General features: G+C 45.6%; 1 protein-coding gene across 9 annotated transcripts in view; it reads left to right on the top strand.

Moving 5' to 3' along the window:
• rfx2 (regulatory factor X, 2 (influences HLA class II expression)) overlaps positions 1–24,430 on the top strand; it is a 59,040-nt gene that overhangs the window by 219 nt on the left and 34,391 nt on the right. For 3 of the 9 annotated variants that reach the window (XR_015930863.1, XM_088622227.1, XM_088622225.1), the window contains exons 1-2: positions 10–446; positions 23,789–23,901. Coding sequence is in view for 8 of the 9 variants with exons in the window: in XM_088622227.1 (XP_088478353.1) it covers positions 23–446; positions 23,789–23,901 (537 nt within the window). In the remaining variant the exon portion in view is untranslated. Of the gene's footprint in view, positions 1–8; positions 447–520; positions 1,124–9,285; positions 9,389–23,788; positions 23,902–24,430 lie in introns of those variants that run through there. The other 6 variants (XM_088622228.1, XM_088622232.1, XM_088622230.1 and 3 more) reach the window with 5 other exon arrangements.

Raw genomic sequence — 24,430 nt, 5'->3', positions numbered from 1 at the left:
CTCCCCTCGCTACGCAGACGGGATGTTTTTCTTTATTTTTTTTTTGTGGTGGTGGTGGCGGTGGTCGTTCCGCTCTCCCGGACCAACACCACCATTACCCGCTGGGGAACAGCGACCACTGACGCGCGTCGTGGGGTGTGTGCGTGGAGTTTGGGGGGCTCCCGTGACTACCAGCTGTGTTGGTGTGTGCGCGACAGACACCGCCCCCCCAAAAGTTGGGACCCTCCCGGCCGGGGGAGCCGCGCTTTGCCGCCGAGCGGTGGGGTCGGCGCCCGCGAGAAGTGGCCCCGAGTGGCTCGAGCGGGGCGGGGGGTCCCGGGTGGTGCGGGGAGAGAGAGAGGGGACCCCCCCCTCCCGGCCCCCAGAGCCGCTGCTGCACACCGGGGGAGAGAGGGAGGGAGCCGGGCTGAAACTTCTCCACAACTTCCTTCCTCCCCGGCGGGCCGGTGGGTCCTCGTCCTGTCCCCGCCCGCCTCGCCGCGCTCCCGGCTTCCCCGGCCGGCCCGGCCCGCTGCCGGGTCCCGCACATGTCCGCGCCGGTGTTGTACCTCACCTGGGGGGGGGGGGGAGTTTGAAAACTTCTCACTCGTGGACCGGGGGGGGTGACACCGGCCCTCGCACCTCGTTCGGTTCACTTGCGCTTCGCCGCCGCCGGCGACCGTCTCTCTCTTCAGAGGCGCTCACTGCTAGTACTGGTTTTCTGGGCTGGGGGAGAGTGAAAAGTAGGAGCGGGGTGACGTTTCTTGCCACTTCTGCCTCCGGGGGCAGGAGAGACCTGTCGTGGGGCAACTGGCAGATGTGACCCTCACCGTCCCGACCGGTTCGTGGAGAGCCGGTGTCGTGTCCCCGGTCCCCGGCCGGACACGTCGCGTTTCTGCCGCTCCCGGCTCCCCGCACTCGGGACTGGCAGAAAGAAAGAAACGCAGGAAGCCAGAGGAAAGTCAGCCGGGGACGGCTTGCTGTGTCTTCCCAAACTCCCGCACTTCGGCTCGGCGTGCGAAGCGGGAGTCCGGGAAGGTCCGACGGCAAAACCGACGAGAAGTTTGTCGCCTCTTTCCGCCTCCTACAGACCCTTTCCGCGGATTGGAAACGGAGTCTTCGCCTCCCGCTCCCCAGATTAGCTGTGAGTCAGCATTTAATTACCCTCCAGGCGGAAGAGCTGGCTTTGCCGGTGTTTTTCCCCGATCGACCCCTTTTCCCTAAATGTCTTGGCTCGGTTTGCAGCCCGTTGTCTGCTGATCTTAAGCGCTTTCACGGCATGAAATCAGTCCGGTCTCCACGACTCTGGAGCTCCTTCGCTTTCCCGGTCTGCTCCGAGGCGGCGTGTAACACCGGAGTAGCCTTGTCTTCCAATTCTGTGTGTTGGCGACCCACAGGTGTGTGTGTGGGGGGAAGTTCCAACAATTTGGGAAAGATGAACGTGTGATTGTCCCACCTAGGCCCACAAATCAGGAAAGATATCTCGCAGTGCTTTGTAATAACCTAGAGATGAAGGCTTTTCAATTGCCGATGAAATAAAACTGCACACCGGTTATCACCTGCATCAGAACCCCTGTTCCTTAGTAGTGTCCCATAGATCAGAGAGTCTGTCTTGCTGGGCGCAGTTAAGTCTGATGCACAGTTTTCCATAACAAGATGTTTTTTTTTACAGATTGCGCTTGTCGTCTTTTTAGAACGACAGTCTCGCGTGAGCTAAAAAGCAGTGCGGACTTTCAGGATGTGTTGGGCCAGTAGCCCTGCATGAACGTCACTTCAATCGTGTATGACATATCCGCAGTATAAGGGGTTGATCTATACCCCTTTCTTGAACAGAACACCAACAGGCCCGCAGTAAAGTTGAAAGGGAGACCACTATACCTTTGTTGCTTGCTTGATAGAGCTCGTTCCCCATGGAGGGGAGTTTAAAACTTGTTGCAGACAGAAAACTGTCCTGAGAAGTCTGAGGCACTGCAGCGCCCTGTTGCATCAAGAGTGAGCCCGCGCCCACCTTGCATTTCTGCATCTCCCCCCTCCCCCCTCATAATTTGTTTGTTGTGAGTTATTTTATTGGTTTTTTTTTATTTGGCGGGGGCTTTTATCTGGGGGAAAAAAGTGAAAGGAACATCCATTTATACAGCAGGGCCACTTTGCTGGAGTGAGGTGACACGCGAGTGCACCACAGCAGTGGCCCCCTGGGATTTGAACCCGCAGCCTCTCCCACTGTGCATCCAGAGGCCCTAGACGCCATCCAGAGGTGCTGCCATTTGCCACCCCTTTCTGTAGTCGATTCTTTTTTTAATACTGCCAAGGTAATTGCTCAAAGATATCTCAGCTGGGTGGTGCTATGCTGAATTATACAGCGTCAGGTGCCCTATTTTATTTATTCTACATTTCTCTTCGCATTGATCGTTTACCGATATAATTGTTCCCCCCCCTAATATTATGAGACATCTATGCCTAACATGGAGATCAGCGTGCCCTTGCTAAACTGGTATTCTGATTTGCGGCATCATAAGTTATTTTAAATTGAAAAGGTTTTTAAAATTGCCTCGCACAAAGCCTCTGTCCCAGTTTGTGCATTGGCTCGCTTGGGATTGAGGTATCCGTTTAATTTTGTTTGTTGATTAAATTAGGATTGCAGTTGGGAGTGAGCCTGGTTTGCGAGTCTCTGTAGAGAAAAGCCCACATTCGCTCTCCTAATCTCCCACCGCATGACTGACACAGCTTGACTCCACACCTGCGTCTCGGTCACCTCAGCCAGCGCTCTTAATGAGCTCTATTGGTGAGGACTCTCCTCCAGGTGTCGGCACTAATTTGGTGCTTGGGGTGGGTATTCTGATCAAAGAATCAGAATGGTCACAATCAGGCAACGCAACTACAAATGTACACAGTATGCTACCTGCTTACTCTTTTCATCCAGTAAGTCCGGACTAGAAGCATGGTTTGGAAAACTTTGTCCCATGTCTTTCAGTGCTGACTTCCATAACAGGAAGGTCACGCTGCTGTTTTAAATTTAAAAAAAGGCCAATTCTGATCCCTGCATACTTATTCACATCAGCCTGTTCAACGGTATGCCTCCTGCTCATCTTGTAAGAAAGAATCTCTGTTTCTGCATGTAAGAAACATTGTTACTGTATCGATGAAAATGCTCTGCATCATGCGTTTCTCTCGTGATCCGCGTCTTATTTTGCGATTGCTTGTCTTCATGAACATTTAAACTCCTTACATTGTTTATTTCTATTTGACTACTGAATTTGGATTCCCCGTTAGCAGCTTTTTTTTTAAATCGGGAATTTGTTACCTAGTAATTTTGCGCACAAGAATGATTTCCTCTTCTGTTTTAGCTGTTGTTGCAGCTGTTTAATTTACGTTCTTTTGATCCTGTCTCTTTTTTAAGCGGTAATGAATGTACATTTTAAATGGTTGGCAAATGGACATTTGCTAAAGATGTTTGCGGTAACGGGGACTATTGTTGAAGCCCTTCGCAGCATAGAAATCCAGCTGGCGCTTTAATTAAGAACCAAATACGTTGTTGCTGGTAATGGAGCACACTGCTACAGGTGTCCCTGTGTTATCAAGAAGTAAATAATTTAGGAGGAGAGCCAAATGACTACTGCAATGGGGATAAATAATTGATCCCAGGAAATATCTACTTGTCTAAAAGGCGTCAGTTTCTGCACTGCAGTGATGTACAGTATGCGAGTGTTGTGAGAATATAAGTGGGACACGTTTCAACTACAGCGTAACTTGCCTGCTTTCTGCAAAGTGGAGCGTTTTGTGAATTCTGTATCACCTTAATTATGCGGAGGGTAATGGATATACCGGACACTGAGTTTGTTTTTTGTGTGGTTTATTGAAGATAAAAAAATTAACTCCCACGAGAGTAGCTGATTATGGATAAGCCTGGGACACAATAAAACTGTATACATAGCATAGGTGGATTCTTGTGGCTATATTTGTTTGAGAGAAACCATCAGGGGTTCAAGAGTTCTTTCTAATAATGAAAAGTGGCGAGCCCACACCTAACTAGAACCGCTGCTAAAACTATGACCACCGCTCATTTTGCTACAGGTAGTGCGTTTGAGTTCGCTGCACTGAAGAACAGCTAGGCATGATGCCAGCTGGAGCTGTCAAAGACATACCCCCAGCCCTGGTAAACCTGATCATCAGTTTCTAGTGACTTGGAAAAGATGATGGTTCTTCTGGTCGACTTAGCAGATCTACAGTATGTGGTGTAGTGAATGAGGAGTGGCCGACGCCTGTCCTGCAGGCCTCTTGCATTTCCATTCCAAATGATCTCCACTTCACCCCTCTGAATGCATTGCCTATAACCCATCGCACTACAGTTGTTCCAGGGCTTCATACATGAGAGTCTGAAGGAGCTGGCTGCCACAGAGGTGGTGTGTTGTGGCTCTTGAGAGCCAGGACTGATGGCTGAAATTCAGCTGATCTTTCTGTTCCCACCCCAGTGGAAGGAACTTTCATGCATTTGCATTTGACAGAGCCAATAGTAAGAGAAAGACCTCTTAGGGCTGTATGGTGAGCTTTCCCAGTGGCTGGTTGTGTAAATGAATGGAATGAGCACTAAAACCTTTACTGAACTGAATCCAGCCAGCTCTGCGTATAGGGTGCCCCAGCAATGTGACTGAGCTCACCCAAGCAACTCTGGGATAAGGTGGGATGAATCCTGCTTGGGTTTCCCCCTATCAGATATCAGGGAAGCACCTCCCTGTGGTTGGAGAGGGAATCGCACTACTATGCACTGCAAGCTTGTGCCAAGACTACGGGATCTGACACTGATCTGCCCCTGTGTCTCTGGACACCTCCGTCCAGGAGGGTCACTGCCCTTCACCACTAGGGTGTGGTTGATAAGTAGTTTGTAATTTATGTTTAAATTAGATTATGGCAATCGGAGTCTCTTCATGTGACTTGATCGTAACGCCTGCATCTCTTCGTGGGAGAGGAGGAGTGAATACAAATTGTCTGTGGTGGGAAGGGTTTTGTTACCGAGATACAGTAGGTGCTCATAATGCATTATTTACTTACTGTCTTAAAGCATGGGGTGAAGATAGAGTACAGTCACAGTCCTGCTCCCTCCAGTCCGTTTAGTTAGAACTGAACAGCCGCAAACACTTTTAAGAGATTGCTTTGAACAATCATAGCACATTTCCCATTTTATACTGATATCAGGAGCTGACTCTTCTTACTGTGCTGTCGAATATGCACTGAGGCAACCCCCCCTGTGCCTAGTGTAGGCAACACATGACTTTCTGTTTACATCGTTCAGTTGTCATGATCCCTTTGCTTTTGTTCAGTTCTTGTCTATTTCCTCAGCCTCTGTGAAAAGAACTGTGGTCGTATTACAGTTCCCCTAACATCCATCTGCTCTCTTCCGTGTCGGATGCCTGGAATTTTTCCGGGTTCAGGAGCATAAAGTATAATCGATCCAGCCCCGGCCTAGAAGACTTTCAGATGAGACTTATTGCCTTTTTATTCTGTTGGCTTATTGTAATAAAAAATGACTACATTAGAAGTTTTTGAGGAAATGGCAAAGCTGCCTTTTGGAAGAGTTCAGCATTCAATTGAGCCTTAAGTCACCAGCTGAAAAAATAAACAGCCCTAAAAGAGTAAAAGCACCATAATAAGAGAGTGTGTTATGTTTGCATGGTAACTTATTAAACACCAAAACACCCAAACCTATGGAAAAGTGTCTTTCTTTAGAAGCTGAGCTTTTTTTTTTAATTGAGGTTATTTTTACCGTTCTGAGTGCAGTGGGCGTACATATTTCAAGCTTGCACAGGCAGGTTAGAGGGAAAGGGCGCTCTGCGGAGAGCAGGCAGGTACAGACTGGATGAGTCTGTGCTGTCAGTAAGGGGGATGAATTCACAGGGGTGCCGTGTTTATGTAGATATGCGCTGTGGTATTACTAAGGCACAGCAGAGAAGCTGCTGTCATAAATGGGGGGTGGAGGGACAGTGGGACTGGTTACAGTATGCCAGAATGCCAACAGGTTTCTTGAGAACTTCCAGTCTTTCCCCGGTCTCTGCCAATGCTTCTCTGTTTCAAATTAGGTGGTGGTTTTGTGTGACACATTGAAGTCCGTAGAGGCGTCAGCTGAGACATGGCAGTTTGTTATACAGAGGTTCTGTACAGCTGCTTCCAGCAGCTTAAGTCTGTGGCAGTACAGTAAATCATTCTGCTGTCCAGACTATCCCATCATCTTTCTTGATCCCTGCTGTACATGAATAAACTGTAGCACGATTGAAATAGAGAAGAAAATGGCGACGTTGCTATAAATGAAGAATGGAATTAGTTAGTTTCCTGTAGTGCCCGCAAGTTCCTTGAAAATGTCCAGCCATTTCCTGGCCTGTGTTGAGCAAGACTGCTGCATTGTTTCTATTTACGTAGGACGAGCTCCACAGATTACCTGCTTCACTGGTTAACTTTGATTAAGATTGCCAGAACCCATTCCTCCCTGTGGTTCTCCGTCTTGCAACACGATGCGAGATACTGCACAATGACACCTCCACCCAAAGGCCTGTATGGAAACCCAGCGTCGATGAAGTTCGCTTGTAATGTGTGTCAGCGATTGAAAGATACTCGCATGCTAAATGTCTAGGGCCCCTCAGACACATAAATACTCATTCACTGGCAGGCTTGGCTAAAGGAGCATGGGGCCAACTTCCATCACCTCTCCCTGGCCAGGACAATCTTCAGATCTCAATGCTGTGGAAAACTGGAGAAGCCTGTGGAACGCGCAAACCCAACATCCTGTCACCCAATCACACCCTGGGCTGAAAAGGTGGGACTGGGCTGCCAGTGTTTCCCAGCCTCGTGGAAGACAGGTCATGTCCTGTTCAGGCTCTTGTTGCTACGCACAGAGACTCCCGCATGTTGTTTGATGAGGGTGGTTGTTAATACTTTGGCCAGTGACTGTAGTTGATAGAACTTTTGCCTTTCAACTTGCTGTCACCTTGTGAACTAGAATTTGAAAACCCTTTCTGCCGTTCAAATTCCATTCAAGAGAGTTTCGAGAGGCGCAGTTCCTAGTCCAGAATTCCGTGTGAAATGAAATGAGCCCATAAAGGAGAATAGTTTAAAAAAAAACTGAAGTGCAATGTGGCAACTGTGACTGTGAATCTGTATGTCCAGTCAACATCAGTCTCTTGCTAATGATGGCGATTTGAAGTGTGAGTGGTCAGATCAGGATTAGATTGTGAAGAAATAACTTTCTAGTATAAGTTACTGTCCACGGCTTCAGTTCTCAGCAGCTGGAGATGATGCAGCAGAAATGAACTAAGGTGTTAAAGGAGAGTCTTTTATTACTGTGCTAGTTTGTAATCTCCAACATATGTCCAACATGGACATAGTGATCATGCTCTCTTCGTGCAGTGTTTAATCATGCTTTAACGTGCTGCTCTGTGGAAGCCAGTCTAAACTTATGATGATTCAGCTCCTCCGCTCCTCTCAGTCATAAGCATTAGACAGCTCAATGGTTCCTTGGGCTGAAACAAACACCGACACATAAGGGGACTAGTTATGTTGTGATGGTTTTAACAGACCCGAGTACAATACAGCCTGTTATTACAGCAAACAGTTCTTTTCTGTGCCACTTTTTCAATTGCCTAAACTGCTTGTGCAGCTCCTAGCATATAAATGCCTCAGTGGTGGAAGTCTGAGGATGACTTATCACATCCATCAAACCTTCTGTTTTTTTATTACTAATGTCATACTTCTGCTTAGCAGGCACGCTTATCAAGGCTGACATACTTTTTAGCATTCAATCAGCAGGTAAAATAGAAAACCTAGTAAAGCAAAGAAACTGCAATAAATCACAAGCTTGCAATACTTCAGGGTGAAGATAATACCAAACCAGGAATGGATAAGTACAGATGCCCAGTTGTCATAACAGTGCATTTCTAGAAGAAGGTACAATAAAACACCAGCAAAGTGCACTACAGATCATATCGGTCCATTTACAGGGAACAGCAGCATGCAACAACTGCGATAGTGCAACAAATAACAGATTCCAGACATTGCTGGAAAGCCTTATTGTGGTTATTTGGAAACAGTGACTGAAAATGTGTGTGTGTGTGGGGGAGCCCCAGCAGTTAAAGCTTAAAGGTTAAGGCTTAGTGCAGTTGAGAGGGGAGACAATCACTGGTGCTGTGGGAACAGGGGCGTCTGGAGGAGGCGCTGGAAGGTGATCCGGGTCCGAGGGAGTGGGAGGGTGTGCAGGGAGGATCAGGGATTGGGGGCAGGAGAGAGCAGAGCCGCTGAGAGAGAAGCAGGCAAAGGTGGGAGCTGAGAACTGGATGCAAACAGCAATAAGGAGCCAATATGGGGATGGAGTTGAGGGGGGGGGGGGGGGGGGCAGGAGAGAAAGGCGAGACGAGCAGCAGAGATCTGCGTGCGCTGCGGCAGTGCTGGTGTGGCAGGATGGGTGTGGTCAGAGAGTGGTGCTGAGGGAATGGAGACGGAGCAGCACCAGGGAAGAGGAGCGCTGGGAACAGGAGCGGGAGGGTCAAGGGTGGCCATGAAGCTTTTCATCTGCGGCTGAGGGGGAGAGGCTAGTGGAGCGAAGTGGATAGGAGATGTGGTGATCAAGGGAAAGGGAGGCGAGATTTAAAACTGTGTTCTTGATAAAAAAAAAAAGCTTTGCTTTTCATTCCCCTGTTGATACAACATCCCATATCCATTCCTGAAAGGTGATCAACACAGGTTTTATTACACTACTATCGTGGCCGTTTGTGTTGTTAAATACTTTTCTTTGCAGGCCTTGAATTTTCCCTTGGATGATTACTGCCCAAGAACCAGATCAATATGGTATTCCGTTAATTAAAGGGGTCCTGTAGGGAGGTGTGGTTGAGCACAAACAAACCCTTGCCGGAATCTAAAATCCGTTTTGGCAAATTGCCCCTTTTGTTTTTCCGAAGGTTATTCTTGGTGTCTGTTTTCAGGATGGCTCAACGTAAACTCTGCTGAAGTGAACGCTGTATGATGCTGATGAAGTTGTCTATCCGGTGATGGATCCCCTAACAAAATAAAAGAGCGTAGCGTAGCCTGAAAGCACTCTCCCAGCTGTTTTGACTTGGCGTGAGTAATTACACGGCTGCCACAGGCATGTACCCAGCCCACAATCGCACCCGTGCGCAGCTCATCGTGTTCCTATAGTCCAAATGCGATGGCGCAGCTATGCTGGCTCCCACTCTTGGTCCCAGTGGGTTTTCTAGTATCTCCTCGAATCTTTCTTCCTTGCGGTGTGTGTGCAGCGCTCACTTCCCCTTCTTCGGTTTCCACTTGCAGGAGTTGTAGTGGCAGAGCGGCGCACACCGGAAATGCAGACGCTCCTCGTTGTCTGAAGGCTGCCTCTTTAACCTCTGCAGCTCTGTCAGAGCAGTGGATCACGGTGAGGAGTCCTTCCCACTAGTTAATGTCAGCTCTGCTTTATGGCCACTTAAGCAGCTTTGCTCCTAATGTTTCTTTTGACATGACATTTTATCTGTCTCAATCACGGATCTATAGCTCACAGGGCCTGTGGCCTTTACCTGTTGAACCACTTGGTTCACTGTTGAACAGGGGTAAGTGTCTAGAGGCATTGCTCCTTTTCATGATATGGGGTGCCGGGGTACTGAGGTTCATTTGCTGTTCCTCCAGATTGCACCAGATTTACTTTTTTTCAGGGGGCGGAATGTCCAAACGAGAGATCAGTTTTATCCAAAGGAGGTCCAAAGGTGAAAATAAGAACAGACCCTTTCGAGACTCGCATAAGGAGCATGTCTTTACGCAGAGAGTTGTGGATGTCTGGAATGAACCTCACAGCTTTGCTGCTTCAGGGGGTTCTTGGGGGGGGTATTTCAGGAAAACAACTGAATCGAATTTCAACATTCCCAAAACACAGGTTAATTGGGGAGATTTTCCCCCCGGAATGGGTGTGTGCATAAGCCCTGTGATGGTGTGCCCTTCCGGTTGCTTGCCTGCTTATGCCCCAGCTTCCTCGTGACCCTGCATTGGATGAGGTGGTTAGATAATGGATAGGTGGCTGTCTCTAAACTTGGTGTTGGTTTGTGGATCAGAGGAAGAATTTGTCTTTGTAGATCATACGTTGGGTAGCTGAGGTAGGTCATTCTGGTTATTGTGCAGCAGACTGGGGTGCCAGCATATGGTTTTCAGTGGGTGTGACGGTTTGGGTTCCCTGTGCAAATGTTTTTAACTCAACTTGCAGTTTTGCATTACTTAACATAATAAAGGGTGTTCCATAGGAATTTCTAAGTAACAAGGCGGTGTTGATGGAAAGGAGAGATAAGGAGACAGCGTGGGCAAGGCTGTCAGAGCAAGAGAAAGAGAGGGGAACTTTGCTCGGTGTGATGGGCACTGTGGTGGGTGTCTTTATTGAACCTGGCTGTCAGGAGAGATTACACTGGAGATGGCGAGGATGGGGGGCTTAAACCCTGCAGCTTGATGGAAGAAAAGAGTGATTGACACATCTCTGATTACATTTTCAGATAGACAGACGGATAGCTATCCCAAAGGGAAACCAATAAGCCTAGGAAATCCTGTCTCATGAGAGAAGAGGGTAATTCATCCAGATATTTCTTCCAGATATTACTGGAAAGCGATAGAGTGAGAGAGAGAGAGAAAATAAATGACTGTGGAAATCTTTGAATGCCTGACGGAGCTTAATGGGATAATAATATTAATCATTATTACCAGGACGAAAGGAGAAATGTTCCAGGCTGCTATGAAAGCAGCAATGTTGTCTTTCCAAAACACAGTGTTCTGGGTGCTGGTTTTCACAGGGTTCCTGGAAGAAGACAAGCTCTAAGATTTAACGCTTTCTGAAATTGCATCAGAAGGAATGTGCGGCTCTGTCCCCCAATGCTGCACAGAGATCAGAGGGGGCGGTGGTGGCCTTCTCTTCCTGCAGCATCTATTTCAGCACCTATTTGCAGGAGACATTAGTGTACTTGTGCGAGTAGAGGAAAGGGTGAGAAGTAGTATTTTGCAAGTCTCTATATGCGAGGTGATCACCTTCACACTGCCAGAAAGTAAGACCTGGTGTTTTTGGAAGAGAAAACAGGAGAAGACGGGGGATCGTATTAAAAACTATTTCTGTAGCAAAAAAAAAAAAGCGGTTGAACCACTAGGTCTGTTCCCGCAGATGTGTGAAGTGGATTTGAAAATTCCTCCGTCGGTGATATGACTTCATCCGACCGCTGTGCTGGGCATCGTACCTTTCCACTCCACCTGCGGCTTCAGGCGGTTTTCTTAGGTGAGAAGAGTGCTCCCCGTTTGGAAACGCCCTGTCGAGGGGGGATTGGAAACGAGCCGGCAAGTTCGATGACGTCGGGGAGCGGACCCCCTTGGGAAGGGACCCCCTGAAAGGCTTGACCCAGAGCAACGTGCCGCTTGTGGTCGGGTTTCGACCGCGTGCAGAACACAGATGGATCTTGCGAAATCCGTGGCCATGGTGGTGGGGGGGGGGGGGGTCTGGGTGGGTCTTTACTCTGGAAAGGGTGGGTCATGGAGTGGAGACGGGGGGGGGGGACTTTTGAAAAAGTTTTTAAATTCCCCAGCAGCGAGTTGAAACTTGTGTTTTATAAATGTTTTTTTTTTCCTTCTCTCTCCCCATATCCAAGGGCATTCTTTGCATTCCACCCTTCTTGTATCGTAGCGACGCAGCAACTAATTAAATTTCCTGACAATAAACAGCAGACAAGGGTCCCGATTTGCATTAGAATGAGCATTACTTTTTTTTTTTGTCTTTCATTCAAAGACGGTGGCAGAGGCCCCCCAAATACCAGGACTTTAACCTCCTGAAGCTCCTTTTATGTAAAGTTGCCAAAGCCCCTTTCATGGGCTGTGTTTTTTATGTGTTAATTTAATTGTCACACAAAAACCTCACCCCTGTCCCCCTTTGCCTTCATATATATTAAGTCACTTTACGTTGAGCCTATACGTCAGTACAAGGGACGCATTTGTCCTCATTAAATCGGGCAGCTGAGACAGGGGGAGCCGGCTGCAGCCCAGTGTGGCGAGGCCGGGCCGATGGAGAGGCCTGGAGCTGGCCACAAGTCCTCGGCCCGTCCTGTCCGCACGCCCCAGGGGACGGCTGAGCCTTCTTCCCAGAGCCTGCAGCTCTTCCTCCCTGCCCTGTCCTGGCACCCCTTTATTCATCCTTGCAGGTGCAGAAGTTTGGGAGCGGAGTGTGGGGGTTTGGGTTTGAGCATCCGTGGATTTGGGGAAAATTTGGCACCTCCACCGCACTTGTTGTACTTCCGGGGAAGAAATTTGCATTTTGTTTTCCCCCCTCAGGCATGCCTTAAGGGGTCTTATTAATTATCCCAAACAAATTGTGCCAAGGCCGAAAAAATACTTGTAGGAAAAAAAAAGCCCTTAAGAAGCCCAGTGTTTTGTCTTCCAGGATTTTTCCCCCTGAAAGAGCTCTCTGTCATAATGACCTGTCAGAAGTGTGTGCCTTTACACACAAGCAGTTTCCTGTCATGGGAGAGCTGAGATTCGTCAGATGCTGGTGCATGGCTGTTGTTACGTTCAGAACTTCAGGGCGACGGATGTGCTTTGTCGGGTTTTTTACCCATCTTCTGCCGTGTCCTCTTCTTGAACTGACTCTTCTTTCTCTCCGCCTGCATTAAGATCTTTATTTGTTGCCTTTGTGGGGATTTAAACCATTTGAAAACCACATCACTGTTTTATAAGCAAAAGCAAGGAGATTTCAGGATGTGTGAGTCACAGGCTCTCCTGTAAGATATTACTAAGGGCTGGATATCTCGGGCTTGGCCACACACTTTGAGTAAATATGCAAAGAGTGACATGTGAGGTTAAATATTCATATTGTGCGTCTGCTTCATTAATATGCTTTGTGCATTAATGCCAAATCATACTCCAGTGCTGTGTTTTGCTGCAAGAATAAATTACATTTATAGATGTTTATTATCTTGGAGAAAGTTTTAATGGGCAGCAACATCATAAAGTTAAGCTTTCATCTTTAGTGTAACTTCTAGCTCTTCATGCTGAGAGACAGTGTTCCTGATCTTATACCACTACAGTACAGTATAATATTTTAGTTTCCTTGAAGTCTTTCTATGATGATCGTAAAAGGACAACCATTGATCGCTAGTTTCAATAAAAGCACAAAAAAAGCAGTCAAAGACCTATGCGTTGTTGGCATTTTATCAGAAAAACTAATCTAGAAACTAATATAGAAAATCTTTCTATATTATATCCCTGCTTTCATAAAGCATCTTTAAGCTCTATTTGGAGATCGAGCAGGTCGGTTTTCTCTTGTGTTCATCCACGAGCCTATGGAGTGAGACGTTCTCCTCTCATACCTAGCAGGGTTCAGGTTTGCTACCCTTGGATTTTGCAGCTTTGCCACTGCTGGCCTGCAAGCCTGGAGACCAAGGGCTGGTAAGCAGTTGCTTCAGGTGAGACGGATAGACCTGATTCTAATCTCTGGTCTGCCAAAGCAGAGAAAACCTCTTAAGTCTTTCATTCTATTTCTTTCTCTCCCTTTTACAAGCCCTCGCCTGCACTAAATTGGTGCAGCCAGCCTGCATTTGTGATCTGCTTTGACGCGGATTTTTGCGTTTTGCTTTTTTTAGTGTAGTTTGAGAGCAGTGCAGTTGAGGGCTGAAGTGTGCAGTTCTGCTCAATTTGTAGCGCAATGTTTTGAGACCATGAGCCCACTTTATAGTTCCTTGTAGTCTGGCTTCATTGTCTCTTGAAGCTGCCTCAACAGAACATGTTCCTCTACAGGTCAGTAGTCAGGAGAAGTGTTGTGATTGATTTAACAAGTATCTGTTGCAGAAAGAATCCTTTGCTGCTGAAATGAGTGTTGCTTATGTAACAATTTCTAGCAATGCTTACATCGTATAAGGCTAAAAAACACTGCGCAACATGATAAACTGTGCATAAACCTTATGGTAAAATATGGTAAAAAACAAAACATAAACAAAAATTTCACCTAACATTCCAGGACCTCTGTTACTGTGCTGCATCTGCAGAAGGCATTCAGCTCTCAGTCCTTCAAGTTGTCTTCCATCATTTTCACCTAACTTTTCTCTACCTGAAGTTCATCTCTTTATCTTTTGTCCAGAAGTGTCTCCTTATGAATGGATAACTGTGTAATGTCTGTAATGTAATTTGTCCAAAATGCTGTGAAGTGCTAAGGGTGTTTAGCACTTGTATAGTGTTTGTGGAGTTGGTTTGAAACTCAAATTTTGACATTCCTGAAAAGCAGACACACCCAGTTCTAGAGCTGACTGTCCCCTGCTGAACAAATGGTAACAAAACAAAAGGAAGATCTACAGCCGGGCAAACTCTCTGAAACATCCATTTTCTAACTGGCTCCCGATTCGTGAGCACCCTGGACAGGATGCCAGTCCAACACCGGCTAGACATAAACACAGACGCACCAGACGCCACTATACCTACTAGTATGTGTCTGGTCCGTGGGAAGACAGGAGCACCTGCAGGAAACCCACATGGTCTTGGGGAAATTCCGTGCAAACATCCCAGGTCTGGTATTGAACCCAGAGCTCCAACGTTAGGAGGCAGCAGTGATAACTACGGCCCCCCCATACAGCCATTCCCTGAAGTATCACAGTCTAACACAAGCACACGAAAATGGTTGCCATACTTTTTAGATGCGCCAACAAAGTTTTAGAGCTCTAGACAAAGCCATAGACATGGCCCATCGGGTACCCAGTTTATCACCCTTGAGACTGAAAATGGCTTTATTACATCCTGTTCCAAGTGCAGATCGCTTACTTTTATATACCTTTCTTTCTGATTGTCGTTTTTTGGCACAACATGTCGTTTAAAGACCGAAAAATACTCATAAAAAGCCCCAGCAAAAAAAATACAGAATACACTGTCCGACTACACGTACCCTGCAGTTGTCTAATCTTTTGTAATGTCCGGTGTCAAGAAACTAACACACCAATCTAGAGAGCTAGAGAGCTGAGAGACTGTGTCTACAGAGACAGTTTATTGCCAGAATGTTATTAGCGAGAACTGGCCTGTAGGCCTATATGTGTGCTGCTTTTGTGCCTTTGCTGTCCTGTGATGCCAAGAAATGGATGTTAATCATAGTCTGAAGGTGCTTGGAACTGATCTAGTCCTTTTCACTGCAAAGGATCTCATCCTCCTCTACAATGGAGGAGGTCCCATTTTATGCACCACAGAAGTACAGACCCACCTGGCTGTACTGTGGTGCAGAGAGAAATTGCTACATCAGTTAAGACCGATAACATGACTTACGAGAGACACTGCAGAATACAGGTCTCGTCCAAACTGTGATGTTTACTCTTTTTTTTTGCTGCACATTTGATGCCCCCCCGTCATACCGTTGAAGTGTGTTTTCTGTCTCTTTAACACTGAGGACTTGAAGAAAGAAATTAGAAGACGGTTAATTGCAAGCTGACGGTAACTTGGAGTAGGAACAGGCCGCTGATGCTGCGCAGTCCATTTTACAAATTAGGAATGTGATGATCCTCAAAAGCGGAAAGCCCGGCTCTCATGTTCCGCCCCTAGAGTCTGCTCCATAGCTCTTGAGTGGGAGGCATGACCTACTAACAGCTGATGCAGTGCTCCTTAACACAACTCCCCCGCTCTCTCCCCCTTCCCACTGCCCCCCTGTACCAGAACCTCCCCGGTCCAACTCGTTAACCCTCACTTACATGTCGGAGTAGAAGAATTGTCTGAGGGGCTGGACCCTTCTGTCTCGTGGGCCATTCGGAAAGCTCTGAGCCTATTCTAGAATGCAACCTTCCGTGTTGCTGTGGCTACTGCTTGTAACCTGCAATAACAATATTAGTTAATATTGGTCAAAAACACAATCACGGTGTTTTAGGTCATTCTGGGTACAGAACGTAACCCATTGCTGTGCAGTCATTACCTGGGTCTGGACAACATTTTCAGAATGCATTTGCTTATGTCCTTTGGCACTGTTGTCTAGCATCGGAAAAAAACAAATGTATTTGGTTGATGGTTTTATCTGTGGTTGTTGTGGCACAAAGGATCAGACATGATCACTGCGGTCCCCTGTCTGTGCTTCTCATACTGGCCTACACTGGTTGAACCACCGAGAAGCTCTTGGGGAAACTTTTTTAAAAGTCAGACTTGTTTGCGTTAGGAGCCAAGCTTCCACTGTACTTTCTAAGAGGAAGGAACAAAATGACTTAATTCCTCACAGGGATTGACAGAAACCTTGTTTTGCCACTTCCCCAGTTAGAGATTTCTTGGTAACCTCCCTCCCCCCAGCAGGAGCTGACAGAGCAGTGCTTCATTTGCAAAGATCTCACACTAACATTTGGTTATTTGAGCGTGCATTGCTTTGCATTTTGTTTCTGAAAGTCTGTTGTGTGGCTGGGTGTGTTCAGAGAAGAACACAGCAGCTTTCCAGGGGTAGGCACGTAACACTGTGTCTAATAAATCCACTTTGGGAACCCTAACTGGCTTTATTGTGAGCAATGTAAAAATAAATCTTGAAAAGAAAGGTTCAAAGATATTTTTTTTTTGCTGTACTCTTGTGATTTTCATGCCGAATTAGTTTTCCATCTGGTAGTGGCACATTGGAATTAACTTTCAGTGGGTGTACAGAAATTCAGGGAAAGCACTCTAAGCAAATGAAAAGGTCCTTTCAAGCACAGAATAAGAATGGGTGAATTTTGTTTTTGTTGTTTAGCTCTTTACCATAGTGGGAAATATAGAAAGATGCAAATATGATTGGTTAGGGTCTGCCTGTACGAGACAGCAGTTATAATTCTTTATCTCCTTTGCATTTGCTTTTGTTTAAAGTAAAGTGTGTTAGAGTTCATTTTAAGAAGCAGGTATGGGCATTATGGTTATGGAATTCAATGTCTGTTCATATATGAAGTTAAGAGTTGAAGTACAAGAATCCTGAAATACTGTTGCTGGAAAGTGATTTATTGCTCAGTGCTGTCAACCAAGTCTGTTTTCATGATGCACAGTCAAGCCTGGTGGGGAGAGAGAGCTGATGGGGATTTTTACCTCAAACCAGGATCAACTGGTGATTTACCACTCGGCCAGTGAATCCCTGAGTCTGTAGATCTGGACCCAGGCTGATTGGATTAGAAATGAGTTAATGACTTAGGTTCCAGCAGCAGGTTCTGCAGAGTGAACCCTACCCCTCTTTCTTCTTTCTTCCTACGGCCGTTACAGGTTCACGAGAAAAGTGATCCGGAAAATAAAACGCTGCCGTATTCAAGGCAGTAATCTCTTTAGCGTCTCCGACTCGCTACTTTGTAATTGAGCTGTCACAAGCCGCTAACAGGTCTTCCTTTGCTGGCTCTGTGATGGCCCGAGCCCACATCAGGCTCACTCTGTGTAGCTGGTGCAGAGAGAGGGTGGATGGAATGGGCTCGGGGGCATATGTGGTCAAGAAAGGACTATTTTCTGGATTTCTTGAACGTCGCTCATTTTGATTTTACATTTGCTTATAGGAACACGGGGGAGGGCATGGCACCTGAAAGGAGAATATTTATCTGAGCAGAGACACCCGCTGGAACAGACAGAGGGTGTCAAGTGGATGGCGGAATGCACAGTCTCTGTGTGGATAAGGTGTGAAAAGATAAGGTGCAGGGAGATATGGTGCCAGATTATTAGAAAAAGAAACCTAGGAAAAGTAGAAGAATGCCAAGACGAGGTGCAGATTTATGCTTCTTTAAATCTGTAACCATATGCAGTAGTCTGGCAAAACTCAAGCAGCGGTCTGTACGTTCGTGGCCTCACCTTCTGCCTGAAGCCAGCTAAGTGGCACGTGGGCACACTCTAGGGACGAGATCGGCAGTTTTTGCTCATAAGATTGTCGCTTCTTTCAGGCACTGGAGTTGTTTTTCGGGTTTACTGTGGTAAACTTGACTTTTTTTTTTCAAGGAAATCAAGGATCACCTCTGTGGGCTCAATGAGATTAGAACATAAAGCTGGCATGTGAGAAGAGGCTATAATTCATTTAATTTGAGACTCTCTTCCAGGTGTCTGTTTCAGCATCACACCTGCATAGCCTCTTCCCTGCTCCCACAAGTCTTTGTGTACAGGCTTGCCGGCTTTTCTCAGCTGAAGTCTGACTAGTCTAGTCAGAAGCCCACCTTGGACCCCCATATTGAGACCCAGGGGTGTTGTATCACTCTGTAGTTGGAATATATGACCACAAAATGAAGCCAGCTGAGAACATGTGGACTCTCCTTGACTGATCCCAGATAAGATTGCCCTCCCACAGGGTCTCCGATAGGATTAACCTTCAGTCTCAAACCAGGACTATGGCTTTATGAAATGCACAGCGTCTCACTTTAAAGTATTAACCTCATTTGCATTTTACAGGTGTGCCGTGTGCCTACAGAATAATGCAATGGGTGTTCTTTCCAAAATATATTGATTTCCTTGTGTCTGATCTCTGCAGTTCCACACAGGTTCACAGCTCCCTGTGAAAAGGGAGTACTTCCACTTGAAGCTCATGTCATAAAAATAGCCTTTCAAACTTTTATATAATTTATTATTTAAATAAAACTCTGGTTTATTGTAAAATTTCCTTATTTTTTTTCCTGCCAGTTTTCCCTAAATGTGTAAACAAGTGCCCTTAATTCTTATTTGTCATACTACAAGCAAAAAGTAAATGTCATTGTAGTCAACATGGTCTCCATATACAGTAGAATCAAGTCATCACGTGAGATCTTAATTCCTATCTGATGTGCTGTATAAATCGTCAGTAAACAGCTGGTGAATTGCTATGCTTTCAAAAACGATGTCTTTGTGTTTGCTGTTTGGTTACAAATCTGTTTGGTTTCTTCCCTAGACAACATTAAATGCACAATTTATGTCAAAGTTCAAATTCTTACTACTACTACAGCTGCTACAAAGGTTTATTAGCTTTAATGTTTTTTTTCTACTTATCTCGGCACATCTTCATGTGTTTGCTCGGCAGAGCTAGCCGTCACTCACAAAGGGAATATTGCATTTTGCCCCTGTCTCAGTCTTGCGGAGATTTAATTTTAATGCAATAAAACTGTTTAATCTTTCCTCTCCATGGCGCAGGAATAATTTTGCGCTTCTTCCCCTGGTTGCCCAAATTAATAGCTTACATATTTATTGTTGGAGTTTCTGGTTAATGTGAGATAGAGGGATCAGTTGGGGGATGGCATTGTTTGGTTTGGGAAGTATTCTGTTGGTCGCGTAGCAACAGGCTCCTGGAAACGGGAGTGGACTGCGTTGTCCCTGGCAACCGTTGTTACTCAGCAAACAATGTGGGCCAGTACAAACAAGAGCCAAGACTGTGGAGCTCCTGTTTTTAATTGAACATCTGTATGTGTTTTTCTCTGATTAAATGCTGTTTAAGTTAGATTTCTCGGTGACGGAAGTGCTCAAGTCCTGTTCGGGTTGTCTGATAGAAGTGGCAGGTATAAGTTTAGGTTACGAGGTAATGCATGACAAACTGAAACGGTTTTTCTTTTTTAAATTCCGGGACGCCTTGAGTAAAAATAAATCAATCATTCTTTTTCCTCTGTTCCTCTTTCCAGCGTGTTTTTCCGTTTCGAAACGATCGCCATTTGTTTTTTGTATTTTTAAGAGCTGTGTGGAAGCAGTAAGAATACCTGCACTGTCTGTCCTTGTTTGGGCTGTCGGCTTCTGGGCTGTTGTTGTCCTACCGGGCTCCCCAACAGCAAAACAAGGGGCGTCTGCAGGCCCGTGTTGCAGTCGGGGTTCGTTTGAGCTGTTCTGTGGCTCGACTCGTGCTGGGACTCCCCCTTTGTCCTGCTGGAGCAGCTGGTGTGCCTTTTAACCTTTACTGCGTGCTTGTGCCGGTGGATTTAGCATGGCTGTTAAGAAGACGTTTTTAGCGGCGGGGCCACTGAGGCTGAATGCTTTCTGTAAATCAGACTGTTTTTAAAGCGACTTTTTTTTTTGTATAATCCTGCAAGTACAAATGTTTTCTTTTAACTTTGGGATCAAAGCACCTAGACTTATTACTTCCTTGAATAACAAGCAGAAAAAAAGTCTTAAGCTAACTTAAGGGCTTGTTAAGCCATATTTTATAACTCATTCACACCCTGTGGTGAAAATTCCTTTCTCTTAAGGCTTGGAAATCAAGCATTGTTGTCTTCTTTAACATGAACGCTTTCAGATTTTTTTTTCTTTAATTAATTTTTTCTTTTTATATTGCATGTTCTGCTGGAATGTTGTTTTGCCTTTCTGCCGAGGGAAAGGGGCCTAGATTGAGTGAGCTCTAATCTTTTTATTTTCTCACAGACGCATGTTGGTTTTCAACCTCAGACGTGAAACACAAGGAAGAGAGAGTCTTCTGAATATCTCTTATGAAGCTGAGCAAAAGTCCATGCGATTCGCATGGGACTTGGCTAGTTAGCAAAAAATAAAAGGACTTAAGATTTACAGATCATTTGTGGATTTCTTAAGCTTCAGCTCCCCCAGTTTTGGACAGATTCTTACTGTATTTCAAGAGCTTTAACTCATATTGATTGGAGAGCCATTGGCAATACTGATCTGACCTTAAGTACCTGTTGGAAGGAGCAGCAACAGGCTGGCCATGAGACTGAAGATATTGGAACTCTCCCCCAAGACTCGTTGGAGATGTATTTTAAACTAGGAATGGCCTTTTGTGGTATGTCCTGCTAGCAAGTCACCCTAGGAAGAATTCCTTCACTTGAGAGGTCTTAGAACTGTATTTAAAAGGGCAGAATTAAATTGCACTAACACACTAAGTTTTTTTTACTTATTGCGTCTGTGAATAACAAAAAAAAAGTCTTAAGCTTACTAGTGGCTTGTTAAGCCATATTTTATAATCTCTTGATATTTTGCCTGTTCTGGATAAACTAGAAAGCTTCCCCAATACCACCACCCAGAGCTATCGTATCCCTGTCGTGTTCCTGAGATTTCAAAATCACCACCACAGCTGCCCACCCCTTTGTGATTTTCTAAAAATCCTTTTCGGGCACTACAAAAATCAAAAGAAAGCACACCTGTCTCTGTGGTCAGTGTCTATCGATTTATACAAGTCTTTCAAAATCCCTGTTTGTTCTGCTGACGTAACCACTGCTTCTTTTGACTCACAAATACAGCCACGGGCTTGTCTGGAGCTGGAACCCTGCCCTGCGCCTAGAAACTAAGGCTGTTTCTCACGTCAAACCCTGAACCTCGTTCCACACAGACGTCCACCCCCTTCACTGCCTCCTGTTTGAGGAGAGAACAGTTAATTGATCAGTATGATCCCCCCTCAAGGCCATTCTTAATTTTAGAATTTTAACTATTCTAGCTGTTGGCACACCATCCTGTTCTATGTTCCAGAAATATTCATATTTTATCATGCATGCTTTTACATTTTTTAAATACATTATTAATGTACTGTGGTCATGTACTGGGCTAATGCTTTTGTCCAGATTGATTTACATTTGTTCTGCACGGCAATCTGAGTAGTTTAACTTGCTCATAGACACTAATGCTGTGCTCCATCTTTGAACCCAGAGTCGTGCAGTTAGATGACCAGAGCTCTACCCTCATGTCACTCGTGGACGTGTATAATATATTGTGTGTGTGTTTGTTAAATCCCCCCCCCCCCCTCCCATTGTGTTGTAGTTGGAGCCTGAAGAAATACCATCTCATGGCACTTTGTGTGGCAGAGGTCTTCCACATTAAAATGAGTACCCAGCCCAAGTGCCGAATTACATCGTTTTGTCTCAGAGCTTCATCCAGGCTAGGTGGTAGGTACACCAGCCTTCAGTGTTAGCATACGTGTTAGGCCCTGCATGATGCAGAAGGCGGTACCGACTAGACACAAGTGTGTCCATATCGGTGTAATACCTCTACTTCTTCATCGCATTTTCCCCACTTATGTGGAGTCTGCTTGTTTGCACCGATTTTTCCACTTCGTACGGTCTGCGGCGTCTCGGCAGGCCTCTTATATTCAAAGCAGAGTGTGTGCAGAATGATTTTAAATCACATGGTGGTACTAACCTGCAGTGACCTTAAACCATATCCCCATTCCAAGTGTGTGCTGAAAGTTATGTACAAGTCATTCCAGATATGGCTTAGATAATGAATTCTGAACGATAAGATATTGACGTGTTGCACCGTTTTGAAAGGCCGTGTGTGATAAGAACTCGTTAATGACTAGCTTTTGTGTGATCGGCTCGGAGACCGAGGCTCATCCGTTGCTCTTCAGGGCCCTGGAGATGGAGTTTGGATTCCCCCGACTCCCAGTTTAGCTCTCTCTGCTCTGCCGCGCTGTCTGCTTGCTTCTCTTTAAAAAGAAGAGGAAGGAGGGAGCTGGTGATGGAAGGGGTGGGAGGGAGGCAGGGAAATAAGAGGGGGGCCGAGTGGGGGCCGGAGGGGGGGGGTGGTCACCATGGAGCCCTCTCCATAGCAACCACCAAACGTTTACAAAGCATTCAGGAATTTCCTCATATCAGCTGGATTATTGGAACCCCTCCGGAGAACGTTTTCATTTAAAACAAACATTAACATTGGAGATTGTCAGGAGCGGGGAGGAGAAAAGATCTCTGCTGTACGTAAAGTAAAGTTGCAAGGAAGAAGAGAGTTGAAAAGCATGGTGCTCTCTCTCCTCTTCTCACAGGCTTGCTCTTTTTTCTCTCTGTGTCCTTTTTTTCTTTTTCCTGTGCTGCCCCGTGACCTTGTCCAGTAGTAAGTGCTGCTTGCATTGCTTGAAGCTGGTAAGATTAGGCATTTCCCTGCTCTTCCTTTCTTTTCGGAGCTTTAACTGATCTACCAGACATAAAACCGATTCTGAGTAGTTCTTCCCTGTCACTAGCAAAACTCCTACCAGTCAGCTTCTGACAGGTATATTTTTCAACCCACTGCATTTTCTAAGTTCTGTTTGGGTTTCATTAGAGGATTCTAAGTAAAGAGAACAGCACAGAACCTTGTTTAATTCAATTCCTAATCTCTTATCAAAGTGAGTGACTAACTTGCATGAATTAAAGATTTTACGGTATTTTTCTTTTTTCAATTTTCTGTTTTTCCTGCTTTGTATTTAGCATTTATTTAGCTACTTATCATACAAAATCCAGAAATGCTTTTATTAATCAGGGGCATGAAGAGTATTGGGACTTTTAAGGTTTGTAAGTCTATTTTTGTAACCTGACATGGCTGGATTAAAAAAATATTTGAACAACCTCAACCTAGGTGGTTAATGAATGACTCTCCGATTTAATAACGCGATTAGCCCATAGGAGGTAATGGCCTGTAATAAAGGCGAAGGAATCAGTTAAAAAATTCAAGCTGAAGATCTTGGTTGTAATCAAAGACATCTGAGGTAATTGAAGGCTTTTAAACTTGAAAGGCTTTTACAAGCAAGTCATATGTCTCAGGTTTCAGTTTTTAGAAGAATTGCAATGATGGTAAGATATGGTACTCTAGTTAGGTTCCACTGACTTCCAAAAGCTGCACGAAATGGTCATTAGATCATTTAAAAGAGTGTTTTCTGGGGGGTTTTAGGAGGAAACAGATTGAAGTGATTGATGTCTAGAAATTGCATAATGGCTGTGAAAATGAGCATTAATTCATCTAGCTGGGGGCAGGTATAAAAGAATCTGATTCTCCATGGGGAAAGAGGGAAGGGCTTCTCCTCATTCTTAGAATTTTCCATGTGGGTCTAATCCATATTCAGAATTTATTAAATTCATTTTTTAAGCAAATTTAAAATCCCTTGGTCGCTCATTTTGAACTCTTTTGTTGGAATCTGAATCGGCACAGCGGCGATGCTCTAACTCTCTCCCCCCACCCTTCCGGTTCCTTCCAGGGTCTAGTATGCAGAATTCCGAGGGCGGATCCGACTCGGCGGCCACTGTTGCTCTGAGAACTTCCACATCGGCCCAGGCCCCCGTTGTGCAGCCGGTCCCGGCCTCCCAGCAGGTACTGTGTGGAACCCGGCCCGGGAGATCACCGCTGATCCAGAGCACTGAGTGGCACTTACTGCTGATCAGTAATAAATGCCACTCCGTAGTGTACTGCTTATAGTAGTAAGGTCTGCCCCTTGCTCAGCAGGTCGGGCACCTGCTGCTGATCGGATCCTTACTGTTGTAAGGTCTGCACCTTGCTCAGCAAGCAGGGCACTTACCGAACCTTATTAAAAACATGGAGTGTGCCTTTTTTTTTATGTTTTGCTGACATTAAGGCATATATTTGACGGAATCGGCATGCAATTGAAAATACAGGAAAAAAATCTGTTACTAGCAATACGTTCTATAAATACCTGCGGCTCCTAAAATCTAAGTGGAAATCCTGATCTTTCCAGTGATATAGCGGATGTGAACCCTCTGAAGATGAACCGCTAACAATGTGCATTGGACTGTTTCAGAGTTTGTGCCTGCGTGCTGAAATTGGGGACATCTGGTTCAACTGGTGGCAGTTTCGGGTTGGAATTTTATCATGAGGGATGAAT

This window comes from Lepisosteus platostomus, chromosome 27 (assembly GCF_059453375.1).
Source record: "Lepisosteus platostomus isolate fLepPlt1 chromosome 27, fLepPlt1.hap1, whole genome shotgun sequence".
In the NCBI taxonomy this organism is placed as follows: Eukaryota; Metazoa; Chordata; class Actinopteri; order Semionotiformes; family Lepisosteidae; genus Lepisosteus; species Lepisosteus platostomus.
Note: the sequence above shows the minus strand (reverse complement) of the source record. Positions and strands in the feature narration are given on the sequence as shown.